The sequence below is a fragment of the Meriones unguiculatus genome, chromosome 3 (assembly GCF_030254825.1).
Source record: "Meriones unguiculatus strain TT.TT164.6M chromosome 3, Bangor_MerUng_6.1, whole genome shotgun sequence".
In the NCBI taxonomy this organism is placed as follows: domain Eukaryota; kingdom Metazoa; phylum Chordata; class Mammalia; order Rodentia; family Muridae; genus Meriones; species Meriones unguiculatus.
In genome coordinates, this window is record NC_083351.1 from 5,812,264 (window position 1) to 5,839,497 (window position 27,234).

At 51.9% G+C, this 27,234-nt stretch overlaps 1 protein-coding gene across 3 annotated transcripts; it reads right to left on the reverse strand.

The window, feature by feature from the left end:
* Nucleotides 1–608: 608 nt before the first annotated feature.
* Nucleotides 609–22,512, reverse strand: Slc2a5 (solute carrier family 2 member 5). Of its 3 annotated transcripts, none has more exons than XM_021648556.2 (13): nt 21,880–22,512; nt 21,180–21,255; nt 16,214–16,312; nt 15,675–15,835; nt 13,097–13,221; nt 7,821–7,973; nt 4,279–4,404; nt 3,991–4,178; nt 3,729–3,839; nt 3,151–3,252; nt 1,983–2,058; nt 1,431–1,558; nt 609–1,339 (listed from the first exon to the last, which is right to left on the reverse strand). In XM_021648556.2, the coding sequence occupies exons 2-13, from the start codon at nt 21,210–21,212 to the stop codon at nt 1,136–1,138; spliced, it is 1,506 nt and encodes a 501-aa protein (XP_021504231.1). In that variant the 5' UTR covers nt 21,213–21,255; nt 21,880–22,512; the 3' UTR covers nt 609–1,135. The 3 variants fall into 3 exon arrangements, with proteins under 3 accessions (XP_021504231.1, XP_021504232.1, XP_021504230.1); XM_021648557.2 differs by having other exon boundaries at nt 21,852–21,995; XM_021648555.2 differs by lacking the exon at nt 21,880–22,512 and adding an exon at nt 21,359–21,457.
* Between the last annotated feature and the right edge of the window lie 4,722 nt (nt 22,513–27,234).

Below are 27,234 nucleotides of genomic sequence, written 5' to 3' on the forward strand. Positions count from 1 at the left end.
CACCTAGGTCTCCAACTCGAATCGTTTGCTCGCGGAGTGCCCCAGGCTACCACGGCATCTGTGCTCTCCCACTGTCCACCTCCCGTCCAGTCCTGTAAGTGTTCTCTCCCACTGTGTTTCACCTCCGGGCTCGGGACGAATGCTCATTCCCAAGCACGCCAACACCGCAGAGAGTGCCGAACCTGCACTCTGTCCAGCTGAGCCAGACCCTACAAACACGAAGCCATTTAATTCCCGCAGCAGCCACACCTCAAAGCTTTCTCTATACATTTCTAATTGCACTCACACGCCAACACGCACACTCATGCCTCTGAGACTCTGTCTCTGCCTTGCTGGTGTAAGGAGCATCCTGTCCCCACCCCTTGCACCCAGACCCCCTTCCTGCAACCTCCTCCCAGGACCCCTTGGTGGTTCAGTGTGTAACTGCAGACAGGAGTGCACCCTGCCCCCAACTTTACAACTTCCAGGCTTGGCAGCTCTCAGCCAGCCACTTCCTTCAGCAGGGAGTGTCCCAGCATCTCCACACCAGGTCCTGCCCTCGGGAGGCGGCTCGGCAGCGGGGAGACCCCTGTGGCCTCCTCTGCTTGCACAGAACTGGTATGTCTTAGTGAAAAGTGATCAGATCTGTTTTATTGGCTATACAGAAAACTATCATTTACGGTTACTATTTCATGCCCAGAGTGTCCTCCTACGGTCTGTTCCCCAGCGTCGTGACACGGCTGGGTCAGGAGAGAGGATGACTTCAATCCTGGGCAGATGCCAGTAGCCCCGGAGGCCTACGGGAGCCACAGAAGAAGCACTTTTGCTGGTGAAAGATGATCCTCTGGTCTGGTCCCGCAATAACTGTTTTTTGCCAGAAAAGAGATGTTACAGGATCCCTCCAGAGTCAACCCAGCAAAGGCAAGGGACAGCTTTGCATGTGAGTGAGAGCCTGTGGCTCGCCTCTATGGTTGGAGGCAGCAGAAAGGCCACAGGAAAAGCAGGTCAGATGCCCCCAGTGGAGGGAGGCTGGTGACGGGCTGGATTTCCCCACCAGGCTAGCCTCCCTTCCAATGTCAGACAATAAGAATCCAGAGCTGAAGTCTAGACAGGAGGTCCATGCAGACCGCCCACCCTGGGTCATGGCCTGGCTCTGCTACTCCAGAGGGGTGCCAGGTGGGAGGTCTTTGAGTTCCTCCTTCTCCGGGTATATGTCTGACACTTTGTTCTTCTTGGCAAAAATTTGGTTGATCTCAATGAACGACCTGCCTTTGGTCTCTGGGATAACCAAGAAGATGTAGATGGTGGTGAGCAGACATATGATTGCAAAGATGATGAAGCTGTAGGCACCAAGGCCCACCTGTGGGGAGAGGGATCAGTGAGAGATGTTATGTTTTCGGGGTATGCTAGGAGGTTCTGGCTTAGTGGCTTGGGGGCTTGCTGGGACTCACTTGAATGAATGGGAAGATGAGCCCCACGGCGAAGTTGGAGAGCCAGTGGACACTGCCTCCAATCATGTAGGCAGAGGGCCTGGAGGACTGCAGGAAGATCTCCGTGATTAACAGTGCAGGGATGGGGCCTGGGAGAGAAAGGACAGAGGGGTGAGAGAGAGCCTCAAGGAGGGGCAAAGCGGAGAAGATCAGAAGGCAGGTAGGCTGGGGAGACACCTCGGAAAGCACAGTGGCTCCCAAAGGGTCCTTGAGACAATAGGTGTCTTGGCACCCTGGCCACCTGGCCATGAGGACGGTGAATATCTCTAAGGCAAATGCAGTTCATGAGGATGGGGGGCATGATGGATGGCAGAGGCTGCCTGTGGCGCTCACTCTGCCAGTCACACACGGCAGTACTGTTGACCCATAGTGCCAGCTGCAGCCCCTTCTATCCTATGCTTAAAGGAGACATCACTTGGAGACACCTCTACCCTCCCTGGGGATTCTCAGAGAAGATCATGCAGGAGCAGGATGTGGGCCCTGAAACCATGAGGCCGGCATGGGGATACATACTGGGTCCCAGGGCGTGTCCTATGACATAGGCAATGACACAGATGATGCTGATGTAGGGCATCCAGGCGATGGTGTTCTGTGGGGGCAGGAAAACAGGAAGTCAGTCCTTGGCAGTGCTAAGACCAGCTGGGACAGGAACTCTGGGGACTTCAGAACAGAGATGCTACCTGGATCTGGAAGGAGCCAGCAGTGACTGCTTCACCACTCGATGAGACCTTAGATGTCAGCTGAGAGGAAGCTGATTCGATGGGGTGGGGGGAGGTGAAATCATGGCCCTGAGACATCTGACTAGACTTGCTAAAACAAACTCATTTTGGTGCCTGACCCCTTACTATTGTGAACACACAGGTTGGGAGCAGCAGGGTGCCGGTCCCGAGCAGGGTCACTAGCGCAGCTCTCACCTGTGTGGAGAGCCATGTCCTCTTCCATTCTGTCCCTCCACACCTGTACTTGTGTGTGTGTGTGTGTGTGTGTTGAAAGCAAATCTGAACAACTCTCCCATATATGTTGGAAGTAACATGTGGACATAGGTTGCAGCATCTGTGTGTGGTCGTGTACACTATTGTGGGTTCAGCTGGGGTGAGGGAATGGTGCCTTCCCTTGTAAAACTGTTTAAAATCTCAGTAAAATAGTTTGAGTACAGCCTGGTCTACACGGTGAGTTCCAGGACAGACAGAACTACATAGGAGACCTTATCTCAACAACAACAAAAAAATCTGTTTAAAAAGAGTACCCCTCACTCTGGAAGCACAGGCAGGTGGATCTCTGAATTTAAGGCCAGCCTGCTCTACAAGCGAGTCCAGGGCAGCCAGGGCTACACAGAGAAGCCCTGTATCAAAACAAAACAAAACAAACCACCAAAAATAAATAAATAAATAAGTATCCTTCATTCCTTTTCCATCTCATAGTATTTATTTACTATGCTGTTCAGTAAATGCAGGACAAAGCCCTTTCTTAGGGACAGGCGTCAGGGACACAGACACTGCACCTACACAACAGAGAACACAGACCACGAACTGCGGACAGGTGGAGACGCAGGGGAAAGATGCTCCCTCTTGGTTTACAGTGCCAGGAGGAAGCCTGCCTCTCATTTCTTCCTGTGGCACCGATGCATTTTGGTACCTTCTCTGAGCTTTCTTTACTGGGTCACTGTCACAGAGTTCCTTACCTGCAGTGCCAGGGCAGCCGTCAGCACGATACAGGAGATGAGGCAGGTGGAGAAGCCAAGGAGGAGGAGAAGCCGTCTTCCCCAACACTCTACCACAAAGATCTGGAGGTGTGGGAGGCAGGAGGTGAGCTTCTAGAGCCAGCGCCTAGGCTTCCTGTGGGGACAGTGCACCCTACCTGGGGCTGCCATCACGGGGATGCCCTTGCTGCCCCTCAACCAACTTTCAAAGAGCCAGGAGGGGTGCGGGCCCAGCCCCGGGTGTGTACATAATCGTACAAGCAAGTACATCCGAGTGTCCTTGTGGCCAGTGGGGAGGTCGGGCTAGGCCCAAATGTTCACTCTTCAGCGAGAGCCCACATTAAAAGCCTCAGTCCCATGGCTCTAGGCCTCGAGTGGGAGCATCTGAGCGGGGGTTTGAGCCTCTACTTTTAGGGGTCTGTGGCTGCTCCCCACTAGAGTCAGGGATACCCTTAGAGCAGAGCTTTGAGGTGGGAACGTCAAAGCCCAAGGGTCTCATCCTCCAGGCCCAGCTCCCTGTCCAGGTATCACTCTGTCCTTGGTGGCTTGTGGATACTCACTGTGACAACGGTCATGAACACGTTGACCGCCCCTGTCCCAGCCGTCACATACTGGACATCGCCTTTTTTCACACCTGCGCTGAGGTAGATCTCGTCAGCATAGTAGTAAATCTGGAAGAGAGCCATGGGGCGAGGAGGAGCACCTCATGTGTAGGAGGCCTGCAGCCCACTGCCCCCAGCCCCTCAGAGATGTATGCAGGGGTCATTCCCGGCACTTGGCCACGCACTGCCTCCTGCCCCCAAGCTCACAGGTGGTCCATACCGCGTTCACTCCTGACAGCTGCTGCCCAGCCATGAGGACGATGACAGAGATGAGCTGCCAGCGCAGTGACTGCATCTTGAAGAGCTTCCACACAGAGATGAAGCCCTCGGCCTTCTCAGCCTCATCCTCCCTCCGGATCTCCTCCATCTCGTCAGTCACATCTTTCCAACCTCGAAGTGTCTGCAGGGCTGAGGGAGAGCCGAGCCAAGGGCTTGAACGCAGGGCTGGTGGATGAGCCTGGGCCAGGAGTGAGCCCGGTGTCCGGAGAAACCCACCGCAAAAGCTCACCTTTCTCAGCAGCCAATTCATTTTTTTTCTCAATCAGCAGGTAGCGGGGACTCTCGGGGAAGAAGGGCAGGAAAACAAGCTGCAGAGCTGCGGGGACTCCAGTTAGTCCCAGGAGGATGGGCCAGCCTGCAAGCAAGGGTCTATGGTCACAGTGTCCTGTCCCTCCACTCTGTGCTCTGCGCCGTCACCCCGAGGCACGACGTGGCTGTCTGGGGACAAAGCTCGACTTTTTCGGTGGGTGTGTGCCAGCTCTTTACACGGTGGCTATGGCATGACTGACCTTGCGCATCTACGAGGCGGCAAACACAGACATCTGGCGATGCCAAAAGTGGGCAAGACCACAGGCAAACAGGAGGCCTCTGAGCGCCATTACACAGACCTGAGTTGTCCTTCGGGGACCAGCTGGCTGGAGCATTCTGAGTCTGACCTTGCCATCCCAGCCCGGGTTTGTGTCTGGGGAGGCGTGGGGGGGAACACGAGGACACCCACACTGGAGTGGTCAGGGCAGCACTGATCAACTAAGAAACAAAACCAACCAGCAGTAATGCAAACGTCCACTACTGTCCACGCAGAATGGGCACAGTAGCCATTCTGAGGGCCTAGGATGCAGTTTAAAACTGCAGTGAAGACAGCAATGACCCGGACAGATCTGCCCAGCGTGACATGGAGTGTACCAACTCAATGCCCAATGAATGTCCTTACATCAGGTTCAGAACCGGAGTCCACCCTCCCATCTCCAAAGGTGCTGAGCTGGACCCGAAGAGAGCAAATGACACGAGCTTAGGTCGGCCCAGGGGCTCCTTTCAGGGACGGGAGGGTGCTCTGGGGGAGCTGGCGCAGCTCTCTCTTGACCTGGGGAATGGTCACAAGGCCTCCGGCTCCTTTTTCCTTAGATTTACTGGGAATCATACGTGATGTGTTCACAATAAAAATAGCTACAGAAAGGGCTGGAGAGATGCCTCAGTGCCTAAGAGCATTTGCTGCTCTTGTAGAAGATCCAGATTTGGTTTCTAGCACCCACACGGTGGCCCACAGCCACCTGTGGCTCCAGTTCCGGGGGACCCCACAGCCTCTTCCGGCCTCCACAGGCACCAGGCAGGCACTTGGTGCACAGACAGACATACACGCAGCCAAAACACCCATTTGCATAAAAATACAAGAATAAATGGCTAGAAAGGCAAGCAAACATTCTGCCCCCTGCTGCAGTCATCTCTGGCTCTCTCTCTCTCTCTCTTCTCCTGTGCTCTGGGCCAGTGACACCATAGATGTCTGTGTTCCAGGAGCGGACCTAACTGCCTGTCACATCATGCCCTGCTGACGCACCCTTAGGGGGTAGGAGCCAGACAGCCCCGCTTTACACACACAGACACTGAGGCTGGCAGAGTCCGGGCCCTTTACCGAAATCTCGTTATTTGAGAGCAGAGCTGTATGGACACTGGCTCAATCTGGCTGCTTGTGGGCACATGGCTGACCCATCTCATCCAAAGGGAGGAGGTTATCAGCTGGCAGCTGGTGGCCCACCAATCACCAGTCTCCCTTCGTGATAGGTCTCATGTAGTAGGCTGGCCTGGACTCTGTCCTCCTGCCTCAGCCTCCTGGGGGCTGGGACTGCAGACGTGCACCACGACGCCCAATGTAAGCCCATTTTTGGCCGGGGCTGGCCAGCAGGCATGACGTCAGAGGGGGCAGGAAGAAGGCACCCAGTGTCAAGGCTGTACAGTGGTCATGGTTGAGAAGCGGGATCCGGGTTATTGTCTGGGGATCTCTGGGGATCCCAGTTTTTACGTTTTTATCACATTTGTTTTTTTAATGGTATGTGGGTATGTGTGTAGAAGAGGGAGAAAGAGAGGGGAGAAAGGGAGGGAGAAGGGGAAGGAGAGAGCCGGGGAGGGAGATAGAGAAATGTCACAGAGATCACGTACAGATCAGAGACGGTCTGTGGCGTCGCTTTCCTCCCTCTACCATGTGGGTCCTCGGGTTATCCCATTTGGCACTGAGTGCCTCTACATACTGAACCGTCCCACTGGCTTTTTTTTTTTTTTTTTTTAATGGAATGTGACTCGGGCTGGCTTCAGACTTGCTATGTGTTTCAGGATGACCTTAAATTCTTCAGTCTCCTTCCTCCACCTTCTGAGCGCCGGGATGACAGGTGCGGGCCACTCTGTCTAACTTCCCACACCTTCGATAAATGAGAGGCAGGCCTCACTAGCTGTCATCTTCCTCAAGGCACGAGTGGACCTCTGCACCTTCACTGGTAAGCTACAGCTTCCAGCCAAGAAAGTGGCTTGTTTCACCTAGAATATGAGTGTCCAGAGCCACGCTCAGCTTCTGGCCCACCACTTTCTAGATGGGAGCATCATCCCCCACCATCCTTTTGCTGCCCCTTGAGCAGAATTGGGGCCCAAGATCATCCTGGAACCCTGTGCCTACCTCCCGATGCCCTGTCTGTGGCTAGTGCTGCTGCTCTTCCTTCTCCCGTGAGCACCATAGTCACCAGCCCCTGGGCCCCTCCTTCTGGTCCCCTATGCTCTTCTCACTGAGTCACCAAAGATGCCGCAACAATAACCCGGATCCCGCTTCTCAACCATGACCTCTCTACAGCCTTGACACTGGGTGCCTCCTTCCTGCCCCCCTGCCCCCCGACGTCATGCCTGCTGGTTGATTTGGGGTCCCAGCCCCTGGGGATAATGTGGCATCCCTGATGGACATGTGCAGGAACAATGGGAAGATGGGGGGGGAGGCTGGGGACAGTGTGGCAGTGCAACATGGAACCAGGTCCAGGCTGCAGGGTCTGAATCTTAACAGGACTTCGGACGAGTTTCCGTTGTGCTCGGGTTCTGTATCTGTAAAATGGGTGTGTTTTGCATACGTGATCTCGTGAGGCTGCTGGGAGGAACAAGCGACCTATTACGGAAGACATGGAGCCCAGGCCACGGCAGGCCATCGTTGGGCCTGGTCTCCCTCCCATGAGCTCAAGGCTCATGAAGAAAGAAAGAGGGAGGAAAGAGAGAGAGGGGGTGTTTGGGGACAGGGCAGGGCTCGGGCGCAGGGTGTGCACAGATCTCTGGCTTTGGCCTCCAGCACTGCATAAGACAGTTGTGGTCTTGCTTGCCTGCAATCTCGGTCCTTGTGGGCTGGAGGCAGGAGGATCAGGAACTCAAGGTCAGCTCTGACTACAATGTGAGTTTGGGGCCAGACTGGCTTATATGAGACTGTGGTTGCAAAAAAAAAAGTGAAAAAGGTAGCTCAAGACTTGAGACAGAAAGAGGAAGAAACACTGCCGCTCTTCGGTGACCCTGCGTCCTCTGAGCTGCGGGTAGTCACTGAGCAGTCCAACGGAAATAGGCCCCTCCTGTTCAGTGGGGACACTGTGGTCTCCTAGACTTGTTACGGACCTATGATGCGCACTGTGAGGTCCAGATGGAGTGTGCCACCGAGGGCGGTCTTCACTGGACGCAGCAGGGAAGTCGGCGGGCAGAAGCTTCCAGAAATGGCAACAGGGGCTTTGGGGAGACAAGGCAGGGACAGGGCTCTGTTCTCACCTTTCTCGTTGGCCAAGAGATTACGGAAGCCAAACAGCTGGGCCACAAGGATGCCGATCGTGATGAAGAGCTGGGGGACCACCCCGAGAGCCCCTCGCAGGTTTTTAGGGGCCAGTTCCCCTAAGTACATAGGGACCACATTGGAAGATATGCCTGGAAGGAGAGTGGAGGTAAGCAGACAACCAGGAGACAGCCTGGGAGGAACAAAGACAGAGAGCCGTGTCTTCAAAGACTTACCGTGCCGGTCAAGGGCGGCATCTGGCTCAGCCCTCCCTTAAAATGGGGGCAACTCAGTCAGCTAATGAGGACCTGAGTTCAACTCCCAGAATCCCAGCATAATGCTGGGCGTGGGAGTCCACAGTGGTGATCTCAGTGCAGGGGTGGGGAGCCAGGCAGATCTCTGGAGCCTGCAGGCCAGCCAGCCCGGCCTAACCAGGGAGAGACCCTGTCTCAATAATATGTAGAGCTCCTGAAAAACAACACCTGAGGTGGACCTCTAGCCTCCACACACGTGGCACCCGCGTCCACACACACCTGTGCGCACCTGTGCACCCCACCTTTCACAACATTCCAGAAAACAATGGATGGATGGACGGATGGACGGATGGACGGATGGACGGATGGATGGATGGATGGATGGTTGGATGGATGGATGGACAGATGGATGGATGAATGGATAGACGGATGGACGGATGGATGGATGGTTGGATGGATAGACGGATGGACGGATGGACAGATGGATGGGTGAATGGATAGACGGATGGATGGATGGTTGGATGGATGGATGGATGGATGGATGGATGGATGGTTGGATGGATGGATGGACAGATGGATGGATGGATGGATGGATGGATGGATGGATGGATAGATGGATGGACGGATGGTAGCCCTGGCAAACATCTCTTCTAGTTCTCAGTCCCTTAAGCTTCAAGGAAAGACATCACATTGGAGAAGCCCCTGACAAAGTTATTTGCTCCTTGATTGTGTCACCTGGTCATGCAGTCTGGTCAGACCCTATGTCCTCACTCCTGACTGGCCCAGGTCTAAGAAAGGAAGACATGCTCCTCCACTTTGCCTCAGGGAGAAAAGAGCCTGTCACTGAGAGGCTGAACGCCACGCCAGCCAGCTCACCTTCTAGAAATAGCACCTTCCCGTGTGGGGGAAGGAGTGGCTCATACTGGCCACAAATAAAGACAATGACAAAATGAAAACAAATGCAAAAGCCTGGTTGGTGTGTCTTGATTAACGACATTTACATGTCGGGAAGCAAGCTCTACTTTTTATATCTTGGGGGAAGGGGTCTTGCTATGGTAGCCCATGCTAGCCTCAAACTGGAGGTCCCCCTGCCTCAGGCCGCCAGGGCTAAAATTACAGGGTGTCCCTGGGATGTCCCAGCTCTACTGGGACAGATCAACCTGGCAAGACCCTAGGTGGTGTGATGTGTGCATGCCTTCTGCCTTCAGGCTTCTTGCCAAGGAGTTGATCAACAACAAACTCACAACTGTGAGCCTCCAGAAAGCAAGGCCCAGTCACCTTTGCCCTCCCCCCATCCCCCAAGCTGTGATGTTGACTGAATTCTCAGGTGAGCTATGTGGTTGGTGCAGGTGGTGGAAGGAGGTTTCCAGATGCTGTCGGCCACCTGCTGTCACAGCTAACCGAACACAGGGGCAGGCTGGGAGAGCCGGCTGATGGGGGGAACGGGGCTCACCCCAGGAGCTGCTGGGCTCCTCCCTCCCATGGGCCAGCCAGCACACACACCGGCCCTGCTACCTGCTGTGCTGATTGTGAAGCCACGGCCACAGCCACAGTCACGTGCGCTTCACGCGTGCCACCACACCCTTCCTGCTAACTCGATGGGGAAGTCACCCAGATGTTTCTCAGTCGCAGGGCTGGTGGTTGGTTTTATAATTGTGTTGGCTGTTTATACTTACTGTATAAATATAATTTATCATTTGTATCATGAGAACAAAAAAATATCCAACTGTCTGCTCTTAAGACAGACATTGAAGTGATTGTTGGGATCCGTAAGCAGGCACTTCTACAGGCAGCCCCAAGGGACCTGACAGACCAGTTATCAGGCATTTGTGAAGACACCCTGACCACCTGGAATTACCTGTGCATGCCCTGGGTCACCCTATAAGAGAACTGGAGCCCTCCCCCTCTCTCTCTTCCTTACTCTCTTGCTCTCCTCCTCTCTCTTTTTCTCTTTCTCTCTCTCCCCCTTCCCTTAATAAACCTCCTACGGGGAACTGATTTCGTGGTGTAACCTGCGTGTAACCTGCACAGGCGCATGCTTCCCAACATTCCTACGTTTCCCAACATTGGTGCATTGGTCGTAACATTGGTGCGTTGGAACAAAGCCTTCTTTAAATATTGCCAGTAACTGGGTAAATAAAGGTCCCTCAGGTAGACAGAGGTTCCCATGTACAAACCTCATCGATCCAAACCTTTCAATGTATACCTACAGGATCTCAAAAGATGGGACTCCTCCCCTTTCCCTGGTTTTGGGACTTCCTTTCCTGGCTACCAGACTGCTGTTTACTGCATGCAACCACTGGCTAGATTGGTGAGTTCACTCCATTTTCTCAGCATACACGCCTCTCTTGGTAGGGGAAGCTTGACCACAAAACTCTGGCAACTTCCTACTATCTTTTGAGACGGAGGGACCCCCCCTCAGCCGTAGCCTTAATTGTCTAGGTTTGACCCTCTATGCTGACTTTCATTTTCGGGCCACACTCTCCCTTGGGCAGTACACCCCCTCTATGGGTTCTTTCCTCCCCCTCACTCGAGCACACACTTGCTCGCTCACTCATGGGAAGGTCCCCCCTCGCATATGGTTCCTCTACTTCTCTGCCCCCAATGGAAGACGCCCAGATGCCCGTTCCTCCAGACAGGCTGGAGAATTCAGGTTTCTACACTTAGTGCCAGCTGGCACTAGGGCCTCTAAGTTTACATGCTTCTGTAACCAAACCTCACCTCAATGACAGATCAAAAACAAAGCCTTTAAATATTGCCAGTGAGGGGTAAATAAAGGTCCCTCCAGGTAGACAGAGGTTCTCATGTACAAGCCTCATCAATCCAAACCTTTCAATGTATACCTACAGGGTTTTCTCTATACTCAACTTTATCTTTTGCCTATATATGTGTTTCAGTGTCCTACCAGACACAGATGTTTCCTATAGCCACAACAGCGCCAAAGCAGCTACAGGTGTTCAACTCTGACCTCACGGACTTTCAACAAGCTGGAACTGCACCTTCCCTCCCAGCCATGGATGTTCTCACAGACCCTGGAAAGCATCAAAGCAGCCTATTCTTCCTGGACTTGGCCAACATTTCAGCCTTTAGACCTCCCTACAGCGCCCCCAGTGTCAGCAGGAAGTAGCCAGAAGAGACTCTACGCCCGTTATTCACTTGTTGTTAACAAAAGGCTGAAGTGGTGTGCTTCAAGACCAGGACAAGCAGCTCCAGGTTCTCCCAGTGTTCCCCAGTCCCTACCCGCTGCCTTGCATGGCTGTTTGTGCTGCGAACGAACCCAGAGCCTTGATCTTGGCAGGCAAGTGCTCTACCACTGAGCTGTATTCCTCTCTCTCTTTTTTATGTTTTGTTTTGAAACAGGGTTAAGTCCAAGCAATTGAGAACTCATTCTGTACTCCAAGGAGACCTTGAACTTACAATCCTCTTGCCTTTGCTTATCAAGTAACTGATATCATAGGTGTGTGCCACCAGGCCCAGCTTAGGTTAAGTTCTGTTTTTTAAAAGATTTATTTATTTATGTATATGAATGCTCTATTTGCATGTGTGCCTGCATGACAGAAGAGAACAACAGACAGAAGAGGGTATTAGACCTCATTAAAGGTGGTTGTGAGCCACCATGTGGTTGCTGAGAACCCAGGACCTCTGAATGGGCAGCAGGTGCTCTTAACTGCTGAGTCATTTCTCCAGCCTAGGTTAAGATTTTTAAATCGTGTGTGTGTGTGTGTGTGTGTGTTTTGTGTGGTGGGGTGGGAGGAGTTGGGGGTGGGGGTGGGGATCGAGAGCTCAGTGTTGAGTGAAGTTGGCCCGAGGGCTATAGTTTTTCCCTGATGCGGCTGCTTCTCTCCACCGTGCTGCCTTGCAGTTCTTCAGCCTGGCTGGATCAGGTTGGCCTCAAACTCCCAGAGATCCATCTGTCCCCACTTTCTGAGTGCTGGAACCAAAGCTGTGCACCACCTCTGGCAGCAGCAGCTTCCACACTTCCCTGCCTGCTCATGAAACTAGGGATTTGCTCACATTCAGCCAAATCGCCCTCCATCCCTCCCTGGCATCTGGAAGGTCAGCAGGTCACCTGACGCCAACTGAAAGGAGGGCAGAGTTCAGGTGCACGCCCTGCTTCCGAAGGGCCCTCCTGACTGGGCCTTGCCAAAGGCTGACTGTTGGGGGAGCCACAGTGCGGCTTTAAAGGGAGAGCTTTCTAAAACCGGTGCAGCACATCCCAGACAGCCAAGGCCGAGAAGCCAGCAGCTGAGGTTGACAAGCCAGTTCCACGACCTTTTTAAGACCAGAGTTTAAAAAAAAAGAAGAAGAAGAAGGAAAGAAATTGGAGCTGGCTCAGTGGTTAAGAGCACTGGCTGCTCTTCCAGAGGAACCAGGCACAATTCCCAGCACCCACATGGCGGCTCACAACTGTCTGTGACTGCAACTCCAGAGGATCTGGCATCTTCACACAAACGTATGTGCAGGCAAAACACCACTGCACACAAAAATATATAAATCTTTAAAGAAAGGTGAAGTCTATTGTTTACCTTTGTTCTCCCACACATGCACAGATGGACAACAACGACTAAAACAAAATTTCATGAGACCTTTTTGTTCTCATGACGTAGGACAGTCTATCAAACGAAGGCACTGCTCACTAAATAGATGCCACTACCCTCCAGGCCGCCATTATTTTAGCCAATGCTGAGATCCTGAGAAAAAGAATTAGGCCGGAACAACCCTTCTAAACTCGGGGTTGTATAGTTTACTCTAGAGAGAACAGCTTTCTTGGGCTGGGAATTGTGGCCCAGACAAGAGCACTTGTCTGGCTTTCACGGGGTCCTGGGTTCAATCCCAGCCTTGGAAAGTGCTCGGAAGACAGCTTCCCCTGCAGGAAGCACTGTTGCGAAGGTCTGCCTGCTGTGCATCCGCGAGGTCGAGGCACAAGCCCAAGTGCCTGTGGAGCGTCAGCTCCGGTCCCTGCGCTTCTGCGGCCCCAGGCTACCGCAGGTCCCTGGGAGTCACAGGGAAGGGTTCCTTACCTGCACAGATCCCGACCAGGAGTCTGGAAATAATTATCAGCTCGTATGATTCAAGAGTTTTGCTGCACCCCATTAAGATGGCTGGCACGATGGAGAATATGTTGTTGAAGAGTAAGGCCCCTTTTCTGCAGAGGGTTATGGTAAAAGCCAGGTTAGCTTAAAGGTTCGTTCATTCCCTTCATCTCGCATTCATCAGCAAGCACTCCTTATGGCCACTCTGAGCAGCGCCCCCTAGTGGCGGCAGGGAGCTTCCCTGGGACTGAGGCTGGCAGGGTCAACTGTGCCTCCTGCTGCAGAGCAAAGGACAGAGATGGGGGGGGCGAGCAGAGGGACATGGGATAAGATACAGTAAAGTAAATCTGGTGTGCTGTGCCTGGCCTGTGGTCCTAGCACTAGGCTGCAGTGTGTGGATCACGGGAGCCCAGCAGGTCAGGCCAAGCCTGGTGGCCCAGTGTGGACGCGTTATGTGGCTTGGTGGTAGTAGGTGTCAATTATAATGCGTGTGTGCGTGTGCGTGTTAGAGGGATGCTTCAGTGGTTAAGACCACTCCTCTCTTGTAGAGGACCCGGGTTCAGTTCCCAGCACCCACATGGCAGCTCACAACCATTTCTAACTCCGGTTCCAGGAGATCTGACACCCTCTTCTGGTCTCCCGGGGCCTCAGACGCACATGTAGGCAATATAATCATACACAAAATAAAACGGAGAAAATACAAAACAATCAAACAAATAAAAATGAACCCAAACACGGATTTTTGTACCCTTAACAAAATTCAGTAAGATAATAGACAAAAGCGTGAAACCAAAGTATTCTAGAGGTGTGAAGTCTAGGTGGTGCTGAGATGCATTTTTAGACACAGCACCAAAGCACAACGCAGGAGAGAAAGATGCTCAAAGTGAAGGAAAAGGGAGCTGGAAAACACAAGATTCAAAATAATAGAAAAACAAACAAATAAATAAATGATAAAAAGCAAAAAAGCAAAGGGGGCCTGGAGAGATGTGGGCCTGTGGCAGTTGGCATGCACAAGGCACAGGCACAGACACGCAGACAAAACACCTACGCACATAAAGACACATTTGGGAAAAAAGGCAAAACACACCAAAGAAAAAAACAAAAACACAAGAATGAACAAAGAAAGCTAGTGGGGGCCGGAGAGATGGCTCAGAGGTTAAGAGCACTGGCTGCTCTTCCAGAGGTCCTGAGTTCAAGTCCCAGCAACCACATGGTGGCTCAGCACCATCTGGTGCCCCCCTCTGGCATGCAGCTGTACTTGCAGGCAGAATACTGTATATGTAATAAGTAAATAAATCTTAAAAAAGAAAATCAAAGGAAGATAGAAGCACCCTGTCCACAGAGGTTTCAACACCGCTTCAAGATACATAGACACTTCCCGCCTTGTGATGAAGGCTCAGCTCAGTGGCAGAGTGCAAAACTCTCATCTGTGTGCGCAAGCTCGTGTATGCAGTGTGTTCGCGAGTATGTAAGAGATTAAAAACAAAAAACACTATTTCGCTATGCCACATACGCTGACCTAAAACTTTAGACCCTGCTGCCTCTGAGGAGCTGGGATCTTGAGTGTGCCACGCTGCTCAGCTATGAATGTACGTCTGAGAGTGCCTTGAGGCGTGTTTGGCACCGAGAAAATATCCGTAAATTAAACTGCTGTGGTTGGTTTTTTTTTTTTTTTTTAATGTCTGCAAATATTTAAGGCAGCTTGCAAACAAGTGAACCCATGCTGACTGAGTCCTAAGTGGTCAGCTCCGTGAGCAAGGCTTGGCCCGGCCTGAGCAAGAGCTTTCTGGTCTTAGCTAGGAGCAGCCCAAACAGGAAGACATTGAAGAGAACTCTTAAAAAGTGTGACACGGAGGCTGAAGGGTAGCTTTCCACAGCTGATGGCTTTGGGCGGGGGTTCAGGAGGGAAAGGACTCGGATCTGTTTAAAGGAGCAGGCTACTCACCGTGCTCCAGAGAGCATAAGAAATAACACAAATTGGACTTTTTTAAGAAAAAAAAAATCTATTTTCTTAATTTCAGCTTTTACTTTAAAGAATTTTATTTTTATTTTATGGGGTGGGGAGAGGCCACAAGGGTCAGGGGACAGACATAGAAGGACTGGGAAGTGAGTGGGGTTGGGATACGAGATGTAAAATTCTCAAAGAATCAATAAAAATATTATGTTGGGAAAAAAAAAGATGAAGAGGGGGATGGAGAGATGGCCTAGAGGTTAAGAATCCTTGCTGTTCTTGCAGAGGGCCTGGGTTTGGTTCCCACTCACACAGCAGCTCACAACAGTCCTTAATTCCAGTTCCGGGGGTCTAGCGCCCTCTTGTGACCTCACCAGGCACCGGGCATAAAGGCAGAGCACATACATCCAGGCAGAGCACTCATATACGTGTGAGTAAAAATAATAAAGCAATCTTTTTAAAAGAAAAGAAGGTGAAAAGCAATAAAGGAAAGCCACTGAACGTTTACCCTCAGCTTTCATGTTCACACTCGCACACCTGCACCAGGATCTTCCATTCACATACCAACACGAGCACACACACACACACACAAACGCCAACCTACTCTTCTCTTACCTGCCCATCTTATTCACCAAGGTTCCAACCATGAGAGAACCTAAGAAGCCTCCGAAGGGGAACATGGACACCGTCAGGGACCACATGAGCGTCAAGGTGAAGGAATCGAGCTTATCATCCGTCCTTTTGTGGTAGGTGTCATTGTAAAATTGCTTCATGATCTGGGGGACAGAGGGGACAGACCAGCAGAGCCAGCTGAGCTCATTTTGCAGAAAGAGTTAGTAGATGGGACGGCCCTACTGGAGGTAGAGACAGCTGCCGGGGCAGCCGTGGGCTGTGACGGGGGAAGAGCTCAGGCAGGACACCACCTGCGGGGGGGGGTGTCTCATGCCCTGGAATGGCTGCCGCCTTCCGGCTGCCGCAGCCATGGCCCTCCAGACAACTCCACACGCTACCAGGCCACCGAAGGTTCGTGGGAATCTGGGGTCTGGGGAGAAGGGACTTTCCTCTCTTTTCCCTTAAAGGCTGTGTTTGTTCTAGGGGCCACGTGCACCTCCGAGGCCCTCCCCTGTTGGGGCTCACTTACCACAGTGACCTACCTCTGATGGCGAGTTGACAGCAGCCACGTTGTACCCATATTGGAAGGATGAACCAAAGGCAGCTATCAGCGTTGCCAGGGCAAGGACCAGGGTCAGCGCCTGTGAGAGAGAGGTAGAGTGGATGCCAGGGAGGAGCCAAGAGAGGTCCCCCGGTGTACATGCAAGTGTGTCCCCGCCATTAAGTCACCATGGTCTTCCAGCTACTCTGTATCCGAAGACTGATCTGCCGAGCTTAGATCTTCCTCCAACCTCCTGCCTTCTCCAGACTGTTCTGCAGCTCCTCAGCTCAAACCTCCTGAGCCGCTGGGACTCCAGCAAGCGCCTCTGCAGCTGGCTTACCGCAGCTTGGCGCTGTTCTGTGGTGCTTTTCCAGCAACTCCTCAAATACCAGGAGCACCCATGCGGGGGTCTCTGCGTGTGCATGCACCAGGGCGATGTGTGGACAGCTTGTGAGGGGTTGGCTCTCTTTTTCCACCTTTACACAGGTTCAGGCTGAAGGCTAAGCCACTGAAGAGCTTTTACCTGCTGAGCCATCTGGAGAGCTTGGGCCCTTCCTTCTTTACAGATCTAACCAAGCCGCAGGGAGGGGCTTCTGTCAGTGTTGCTGACCAGTGTATCGCCAACACTTAGACAGGTCCCTAGTTTGACCGGCTGCCGGGGAGATGGATTGGTGGGTGGGTGGATGTGCAGATATATGAGAACAGGACATTGGCTGCTGGGGAGATGGATTGGTGGCTGGGTGGATGTGCAGATATGTGAGAACTAGACATTGGCTGCCGGGGGGATGGATTGGTGGGTGGGTGGATGTGTATATGTGAGAACTGGATATTGCCTGGATCTTGTACATGCTAATCCAGCTTTCCACCACTTAGGTGTGTTGTTGATTTGTTGGTTTGGTTTGAGACAGGCTAGACTTGAACTTTTGATCCTCCTGCCTCAGCCTCCCTGAGTTCTGGCATTGTAGGTGTGAGTTACCATGCTGGGTTTTCTTCCTTCCTTCCCACCTTCCTTCCTTCCTTCCTTCCTTCCTTCCTTCCTTCCTTCCTTCCTTCCTTCCTTCCCTCCCTCCTTCCTTCCCTCCCTCCATCTCTCCCCCCACCTCTTTCTTCTTGAGACAGAGTCGCTCTGCATAGTGTTGGCCGTCCTGCTCACAACTGTAGACTCACAGAAGTCTGCCTGTCTCTGCCTCTGCAGTGCTGGCGTTAAAGGTGTGAGCCACCACACCCAAGAACAGGTTTTGGTGCTGAGAAAGTTCTTAGAGAGTTCGAGGCCTTCACCTCTCTCTCTCCGCCTCTAAGAAGTGAGCTGGGTGGGCTGGAGACCATCACAGCAGAGGCGGCCCTCAGTTTCTCTGAGGCACATCCCCAACAGTCCCCGCCTTCTTAGATCAGGGCGCAGCGGATACCACTACCCAAGAGAAGCAGCCACTGGATCAACCCTGTGAGCAGTCCTTCCGTGTTCACTGGTAGCTTTAAAAGATAGGTTTATTATGATGATGCGTGCGTGTGTGTGTGTGTGTGTGTGTGTGTGTGTGTGTGTATGTATGTATGTAGTCATGTGCATGTAAACGTGAGTGCCCAAAGAGGCCAGAAGTGTCCCCTGGAACTGGAGTTACAGACAGCTGTAAGCTGCCCCGTGTAGGTGCTGGGAATTGAATTTGGCCCTCTGGAAGGGCAGCCAGCCCTCAGCGCTGAGCCATCTCTTCAGCCCTTCGGCAGCTTTTTTATTCTCTGATGAGGAGTGTAGCTCATGAGGCCACATCCCACCTGTGGTGCCAAAACTGACCATTTTGCCCCCAAGCTGGGTCCTTTTCCCTTTTGGAACTATAGGGCTAACAAGACTGAGCACCACCACGCAGCAGTGAAAAGGGCTTCTGTTCTTGGTCAGAAATAGAAGTGGGAGGAAGATTTACAAGTTAACACCCCCCTTTGTGTTTTATTTTGAGGTGGGGGCTTCAGGCTGGTCTCGAATTCTCTATAGCCCGGGCTTCCACTGAGCTTGCGTTTCTAGTGTCCCAGCCTTCCAAGCAGCAGGCAGGGCCTGGCTTTTCTTTATGGTGTTTTAACATACGCATATATACATGTGTGTATGTATACACTTTGTAAAATGATCAGCACAATTTAGCTCATCAATACATTCACCACCACACATAGTTATCTTTGTGTGTGTGTGAGAGTATGTGCATGCATGTGTGCTTTCGTGTGTGTGTGTGTCCTGTGTGTGTGTGTGTGTGTCCTGTGTGTGTGTGTGTCGTGTGTGTGTCCTGTGTGTGTGTGTGTGTGTGTCCTGTGTGTGTGTGTGTGTCCTGTGTGTGTGTGTGTCGTGTGTGTGTCCTGTGTGTGTGTGTGTGTCCTGTGTGTGTGTGTGTGTCCTGTGTGTGTGTGTATGTGTGTGTGTGTGTATGTGTGTGTGTGTGTCCTGTGTGTATGTGTGTGTGTGTCCTGTGTGTGTGTGTGTGTGTGTATGTGTGTGTGTGTGTGTGTGTGTGTCCTGAATCAGGGTTAGTGACAGTCAACATGGGCAGCATGCTGCACATCTCTGTGTCATTAACTGCCGTCATCAGGCCTTGACCTGCAGTTCCAGGGCTTGCTCGCCCCACATAACAGAAACTTTGCACTCCTCACCAGCGTCACCCGTTACCCTCTTCCCCAAGCTCCTGGCAACTGCGCTAGTGGGCTGCAGCCGAGTCTGAGGCTGCAGCTCGTGCCCTTCTGGGCCTCACTCCTCCACAAATCACTCCTGCTGCAAACAATAGGACAGCCTTCATTTCCTGAGAGCCCTCAGCTGACACCTGGGTTACAGTCTCTTGCCAGCTTTCTTTCTCATCCCCCACCCCTTTCTTTCAAGGATCGGGAGGAACAAAAAATGGGGGTTGGACACAGCTCAGTGACAGAACACTTGCTGAGCATGGACAAGGCCCTGGATTCCATCCACAGCACCCCACTCTTCCCAAATTACTAGGGAAATATCTTGAGGCTTCAGTAAAAACACCCATGACCGAGGCTGACCCCGTGTTGGGTGTGAGTCAAGGATCCAGGGAAGGAGGCCTCCCGGCCTGATCTATAGTGAGTGTCCAGTTAATTAGTCAGTTAATACAGAACAACAGTGAGGACCTAGGGAGGACAGAGTGAAGGTGATTCACTCTAGGACACTAAAGTAGCTGTGGCTGGGACACCCCACAAAACATGTTTTCATTGCCCAAAACACTACTCTGTAGGAAAAAGAAAATTTCATCCAACAGTCCTTAAGCAGTTTTGAGGCCTGAGCTGCACAGCTACTGAGGGAAAGTTGGGCCCAACTGCTGTCCAGAATCTTTCCAGACGACCGCGCAGCCCTGTGCCTCCCTGGCATCTCCTAACCCCACAGGCTGCACGCCTGGCTTCACGCCCGGACAGCTGAGGGGCAGGCAGCCGAGGTCAACCAACCCATGCCCTGGGCTAGTGGCCGTCTGGGTTGTTTCCTCCAGAGGGCTCATCTGCAGACCACACCGTGTGGGGGACATCTCCATTCCTGTTACTTTTTGAGCAGCGGGCACAGGATCTCTTGTGACCCTGAACATTCAAGTCCTTGGCCCCAGACGCCTTCCTGTCTAACACAGGTGACAACACTTGTCCTGTCAAGTACTTCCTCAGGGAGAGCAGTCTCGGATAGGCTGGGTGGTAGTGCAGCAATGTCATCTCAGCAACCGGGGTGGCTGAGGGAGGCGGATCATGAACTCAAGGCCAGTTTGGACAATTTAGAGAGCCCTGTTTTAAATTGAGAAGGAGAAAATGGCTGGGGAGTATAGTTCAGTGGTAGAGCAGTTGTCCAGCATGCATGAGGCCCTGGGTTCGGTCCCCAGCAATGGAAAATAGTAAGCAACAAAACCAGAACAAACAAAACAAGATAATCCAAGTGAAGTCCTCTGGGAGGAACGGATTGTGCTTCATAGGGGACATTTGTTTGTTGTACCAGAAATAAAGCGAGTAGAGGCTCAGATGTTCCTGATCACCCCAGAGATATCCAGTGTCAATAGCGAGGTCAGTCTGCTCCATAGGACAAACCAAGCAGCAATGTTGCCAGGAGGATTCACCCCTGGCCAGACGCTTCTGGTGCACTGTCTAACTGTTCTGGCATCCAGAAGAGGGAGTGGCTCTCAGTCCATGTGATAGATGAGAAGGCACTGAAAGAGTTAAACGCCTAGGTGCAATGGCACACGCCTGTAATCCTAGCACATGGGAGGTAGAGGCAGGAGGATCAGGAATTTGAGGCTGGCCTCAGTTGCACATGAATGAGTCAGAATGAAAAAGCCTTAGCCACAGCTAAATTGAGAAGGAGCTGGCACCAATGATAGCTGCTCTTCCCTCCCAAACCAGCTCCCACGATACATGTCTTGGGCCATGCTTCCAGCCCGTGTCTTATGGACCTCAGTAAATAATATTTTGCATGAATGCATGCTTCTCCCTATCCATTTACGAGCAAATACTACCGGAGGGATTAAAATGAAGATTCCTTGAAAAGTGTTTATTGCCGTGTTACCTTCTTGGAGTTTTTCTCAATCAAGGAAAGCTACAAGTAACCTCCAGTTCCACTGTGGGTTTGGAACAGAACTATCTTTGAATTCCCTTTATAGCTAAGGTTAGCCTCATACGCCTTTACTCCTACCTCTGCCTCCCACTTGTTAAGACACAGACATGCATCACCACACCTGGTTCACCTGGACTTCATACATCCCAGGAAAGCATTCCACAAGCTGAAGTGTAGCCCCCAGCCTGGTTACAGCCCTTCCTCAACAGCTGTTCCCGAGGCAGGACTCCTAACGGGCATCTGTCTATAAAAATCACACCGACTCCTATAAAAGTGAGGCTGTCCTTGTGAGCAAACCTCGCTCTTCCAGACGGAACACCCAGCTGAGGGCGGCCCTGGGGAGTCCCAAGGAAAGCTGAGCAGGCCCACAGCACCCCGCTGTGCTCAGTCGCACACTCACCCCCTTCTTCTCTCGATTCTTTTCATCCATCATTGCTCTGCCTGTGGCTCTCCTCCTCCTCAAAGTGCCAGCTGTGCTGTGTGGAGAGGGAAGACATTTAGGTTGTACTTTGGCCGTGCCAACTCCCAGCCAATTGCATTTTTATTGCCAGTTTAAATCAGAATAACCCTTTCAAGCACCGGAAAATTGCCCTTTCTTTCACTTCTGCTTTTAAGTTAAACATCTAGAGTTTGGCTAAGCCAGCGGGTGCCCTGAAATTGCAGGCTCAGCGTGGCACCCAGAGGAAACAGTCCCCAGCGTTTCTCCAGCGCCCAAGTCTTCACCAGTCACGTTGTGGAAGAGTGACTGGAAAGTTAATTTTTGTCTGGAACACACAGAAGCCCACAGCTGTAGCTGGCTCCATACCACATTAGCTAATGAGGCAACAGATGGGCTGTTACGGCTTAGGAGAGTGGTCCCCGCCGAGAGGTCTACAGCCAAGCCTAGCGGAGAGTCGGTTCTCGCCCAACCAACCGTGCTGAGACTATTATCATTACTGCTGTTATTACTGGAGACTGAACGTGGGTGCGTATGCTGTAGCCTGAGCTACGCCCTAGCCTCAAGTACCACTTTTAGAGGGGGGAAAATTATTTTATCTTTTTAGGAAACCCTGAGTGGTCCGGAGAGACACACCTTTCAGTACCGGGAAAGCAGTAAATACCTTGCAGGGCAGGATAGGTCGCTGGAGTGAGTCTGGGTCCAGCAATTTGCCCACAGCGGGCTCTGCGGGCTTCTGTGCTCAGCACGTGTCCACCTGCTACGGGGCTGACCAGGCCAAGTGGTCAAAATCCAGAGCAAAGTCCCCCCAGGCCCGCAGATTTTCGTCCTCGTTAGACATGCTCCTGTGATCTATTTGCTGTGATTCATGTCCAGTTAGCCGACATCTTTCTTCGTCGCCTTCACCCTTCAGCCCACTCGGAGTCCAGAAACGCAGGTCCGCTCAGATGGCAGCGGACAGTGGGAGCATCTCCCTCCGGAAAACCTTCTCAGCTCCGACACAAGGGTCTCCAGCTAAGGCGTGACAGAACCAGAGCCTTTCATGGTTTTTGAAGGGTTGGGGGGCCTCCAAAGAAAGAGCACGGATATTGAGGGTGGCTGGCGGTGTCGCTTACTCGGGGTTGAGGGGGGCGGTACAGAACCGAAAAGCCGAGTTTGCAGTCTCGGGCATGCAGAGACCAGAGACGGGCTTCCTGGCTGCCAGCTGGCTCCCTTCTCTCTGCCTGTTCTGCGGTAGGATAGGACCTGAAAGCTAAGGGTTCAATGGCTGCCCAGACTTCCCCCAACAGTGCAGGTCTGCGGTCAGACCCTGAGAGAATTATCCAACCGGTGGCATCTGGTTCCCGCGCAGTCGCAGCCCAGCGTGACCAACGCTCATCCTCAGTCCCAAGGGCGCACGTGCGCGGCTGAGCTGAGCCAGGGAGGGGTCTGGAGTGGGGACGCAGCTTCACGGGACCCTGGGAACCCGAGAGCAAGCCGGCGCCTCTGTCTGGTCCGCCTCATCCCGAACGGTCCTGCCCACGGTAATCAGGGCCCTCGTCCCACGGCCACCTTCAGGGCACGCTTGGAGGCTATTCTATGTTGTCGGTGTCTCCTGAAGAGGCTGTCCTGGGTCTGTGGAGTCAGCCAAGCAGTACCTGGAGGCCGGACTCTAGTGGGACCTTCTTTGATACCCCCCTCTTCAGGATTCATTTTTATTTCATGCGCGTTGGGTTTTGCCTGCATGTGTGTCTGCGTGAGGGTGTGAGTTGCAGTTGTGAGCTGCCACGTGGGTGCAGGGAATTGAACCGGGGTCCCCTGGAAGAGCAGCGAGCGCTCTCAACTGCTGAGCCGTCTCTCCAGCCCCGTCTCAGCCCTTTCAGATTAAGATGCTTTCAGAATGTTTTTAAACATTCCTTTATTTCATTTTATGCTTTCGTGTGTGCGTGTGCCCCGTGTGGCTACCCGGTTCCCACTAAGCTCAGAAGAGGGTGGTGGATCCTCTGGAGGTAGACTCCCTTGTTGGTTACCGACATCTCTCCAACCCTTAAGTCGCTTCTAAACGGGGAAATAACTGCCAACAATCCTGGGACGAAGATTTAGGTCTCAGATCTCAATTCCAAAATAACGGTTAGTAAAACAACACAGAACCTTTGTCAGCATACAATTTTAGAGTAGGAGTCGTGCCCAGTGGGGCTGGAGAGATGGCTCAGGGTTATGAACATTGTCTGCTCTTCCAGAGGCCCTGAGTTCAGTTCCCAGCAACCACATGGTGACTCACACCATCGATAATAGGATCTAATGCCCTCCTCTGTCCTGCAGATGTGCAGGAACACAGAACACTCATATACATAAAAAAAAGAAATCTTTTTTTTTTTTTCTTAAGTCTTGCCCAGTGTGATGGCAGAGTATACTCCCTCCAGCACATGGGAGGTAAGGCAGGCTATCAGAAGATCATACTTGGATAGACAGCCTGGGTTAGGTGAGGCCATATCTAAAACAAAACAAAACATTAGAAAATGGAGGAGACAGAGGAGGGGAGGAAAATTTAAAATCTGGAAGCTGTTTTTTTCTAGGATGTGAGTTTATGTATGATTTTCCTTTGAGTCTGTGTTTTTATTTTCTAAGCCTTTTGCTATAACAGAGAGGAGAGATGATGGGTACAAAAATAGCCTTAGTCACTTGGGGCTCAGACTCTGGTTGGGGAAACAGAATGCCCTACTTTCTTCCTATTGGTGTGATAAAGACTATAACCAAAATCAACCTAGAAGGAAAGGGTTTGTTTCAGCTTACAGCTCCTGATCACAGTCCATCCTTGAGGGAAGCCGAGGCAGAACGTCAAGGTGAAAGCTAGAACAGGAACTGAAGGGGCGACTGTAGGAAGTGTTGACTGGCTTGTCTCTGTGGTCTGCTTTTGTTGTACATCTCAGGACCACCTGCCCAAAGGTGGCACCGCCCACGACCGCCGGGGCCCCCCCCCCAGCATCATTATTCAAGAAAGTGCCCCACCCACGTGTGCACAAGCCAATCAGATGCAGGCATTTTCTCTGTTGAGGTCTCTCTTCCCAAGCCCAGTGATGGAAAAAAAAGAGAGAAGAAAACCTAAGCAGCGCGCAGAATTTAGTCAAGTGAACACATTGAGCAAGTCAGGGCTATTACTGGCTCTTGGCAGGGGTAGGGGAGTTGGGGTGAGAGCGAGCAGGGAAGGGGGAAGCTAGAGTGCTCTGGTGGTGGGGAGCGCCAGACCGGACAGTGTGTGCTAACAGTATGTGCTTTGCAATGAAGGGATTGCAAAACGAGGTTGTCTGCGGAGCATAAGGGAAATGGGAGGGATAGTGAGAGGAGACGGTGAAATGGACAGCAGACGACTGTCAGTGCTTGTACCCTTGCTTTCTTTTCTCTCTCTTTTTTTTTTTTGTTTGTTTGTTTTTGTTGTTTTTAAGTCAGGGTCTCTCTACAGAGCCCTAGCTGTCCAGAAACTCACTATGAGGATAAGGCCGGCCTCAAGTTCACAGAAATCCGTCTGCCTCTGCTTCCTGAGTTCAGGAGCTTGCTTTTTTTTTTTTTAGAATTTGAGAAAAGCAGGGTGTCCTGGTTTCTTTTCTGTTGCTGTGATAAAATAAAATTAAAAAAAAATGATGACCAAAAGCAATTTAGGGGAAGTGGGTTTATGTGGTTTATAGTTCCAGGTTACAGCCCATCACTGAGGAGAAATCAAGGCAGGAACTCAGTAGTCACATCATAGCCACAGTCAAGAGCAGAGAGAAACAAATGCACCCCCAAGTTGCCTGCTACTCTCGTGTAGCTTCTCCTTGTTTTGTATAGTGTAGCATCTCCCGCCTAGGGAATGGCACTGCCCACAGTGGACTGGGACCTCCCCTGTCAACCAGCAAACAAGAGGATGTGCCCACAGGCCCAACCTGGGCACTTCTTCACCTGAGGCTCTTCTCTTAGGTAATTCTAGTTTGTCAAAGGTGACATTTAAAACTAGCCATCACACTGGGCCTGGTGGTGGTGGTGGTTGTGGTGGTGGTGGTGGGGGTGTGTGTGCGTGTGCTTCCGATATCAGGAATGCTACGGCAGGAAGATTTTGAGTGGCAGCTGTGTCTGGACTATATACTGAGACTTGGTCTCAAAGTAAAAACGTTCGGGAGGGGAACTGGGAGTGAAATTCAGATGCCCAGCATGAATGAGGCCCTGGGTTCGTCTGTCTGCTGCACTGCAAATTCGGAAGAACACGTTTGATAGGATGATACAATGTGTGATTTGGGTGGAGTTTTTTTTTTTTAACATTCATTTTCATGTCTGTAAGTGTTTGCCTGGGTGCATGTATGTTCACCATGTACATACCTGGTGCCTGAAGAAGCCGAGAAGAAGATATCACACCCCATAACGAAGGAGTGAATTCAACACTGAGCCACGTCTCCAGGCCCTTAGTGGCTGTCTCATGTAACCCAGGCTGGCCAGATGTAGTGAGGATGACCTTGATCCTTCTGCCAGCAGCTCAGAGAGCCGGGATTATATGTCTCATCTAGCTGGTGAGGGTATGAAGAGATTTGGGACACTTCCACACAGGCTTTGTTCTAGCTCTGCCCTAATGGGGTTTGTTTAGTTTTTCATACTAGTGTAGTGTGAGGCACTCACAGCTTCTATCCCTGAGCCACAGGGCCAGCCACGCCTTCAGATCTCAAAGCCATGGAAACAGTATTCCGGCAGGGAGTAGCCGGAACCCTGGTGGGATGCCGGAACCCGGGTGGGATGCCAGAACCCGGGTGGGATGCTGGAACCAGTTGTCTCCCCGCTTTTGCCTCCTCACCATCACAGTCGCTTTTGTTTGCACTCAAATGACAGCATTCCAGCCAGCCCCAGCAGTCTCTCCTTCAGCGGGTATCTGTCTACGCCATAGGGCAGCATGTCAGGTCATTCGGCAGCATGCGCGCACAGCAGAGTGGAAAACCCTGGATGCTGAAGGCAGGGAATGAAACGGGCGTGTGCTGGAGGTTGCTTTGAGGTAGGGCCTGGCGGCGGTCAGGCAGCTGTCATTTCTATTCCAGGCTTTGATAAGGAAAGGGTCATAACAAGGTCCAAGCACACCTATTCTTCAGCTGCTGTTGGTTTGCACCTTGTCTTGAGGTGGGGGGGATTGGCACAGGAGGTCGAAAGTCCAAAGCTTGCCCAACATGTCTCCTGTCACCTGTGCCCTCTCCCTAGCTATACTTCACAGGGGCGTGTCCACTAACCAGGAAACCCAAGTCCAAAATGATGACTAGTGAAAACAGGGGGAGTTTGTGCTCTGTCATCACTTTAACACCTGCCCACGCCTCGAACCACTGTGTCTGAAGAAGGGAGGCTGCTGTCCACACTGACTCAACACCTGCTGTGCAAGTTCCAGAGGCATGACCAGCTTGCTGTGTTCTTATCCTACCAAGAACAGAGCTTGACCTTGTCTATCATAGGGTGCAGAGGTAAGCAGGGTTCATTCCTCAGAATCACGGGCCCAAAGCATGAGAGCCCAGGCTGTCCCAGCGCCTCAGGAACCTGCACAGCTTCTGACGACTAAGCACGGCTGCTCTGTTTTAAACAAGTGTTCCTTTCATTTTTTTTTTTTTTTTTAAAAAAAAGACATATTGTTTTTTGTGTTATTTGTGTGTGTGTGCGCACACGTCATGTGTACCAGTGTCCCTTGGAGCTGGATTTACAAGTGTTGTGAGGTGTGTTAGGAAGCCAGCTCTGTCCTCTAGAATTCAGGAAATACTTTACTCATGGTGCCATCTCTCTAGCTGTCCCTCTCCACCCCACAATGCCATCACTTTTAAATTTGTGGCTAAAAAAAATACAGGAGGGCCAGGCATGGTGGCACACACTTGTAATCCCAGCACTTGAGGAGGCAGAAGCAGGGGGATCTCTGTGGGTTCAAGGCCAGTCTGGTCTACAAAGTGAGTCCAGGATATCCAGTGCTACACAGAAAAACTCTGTGCCAAAAAACTGGTTTCAGACATGCTAGGTCCCTACCTGCCACCGGGCATGGCTGGCACACCCT

Coding starts and splice junctions, on each gene's coding strand:
- Slc2a5 (XM_021648555.2), bottom strand. CDS start 21,402: ATGTTTAACTTAAAAGCAGAAGTGAAAGAAAGGGCAATTTTCCG. Junction 16,313..21,179: donor AGAATCGAGAGAAGAAGGGG/GTGAGTGTGCGA, acceptor TCTCTCTCACAG/GCGCTGACCCTGGTCCTTGC. Junction 4,405..7,820: donor TCTCTTGGCCAACGAGAAAG/GTGAGAACAGAG, acceptor CCTTGCTTGCAG/GCTGGCCCATCCTCCTGGGA.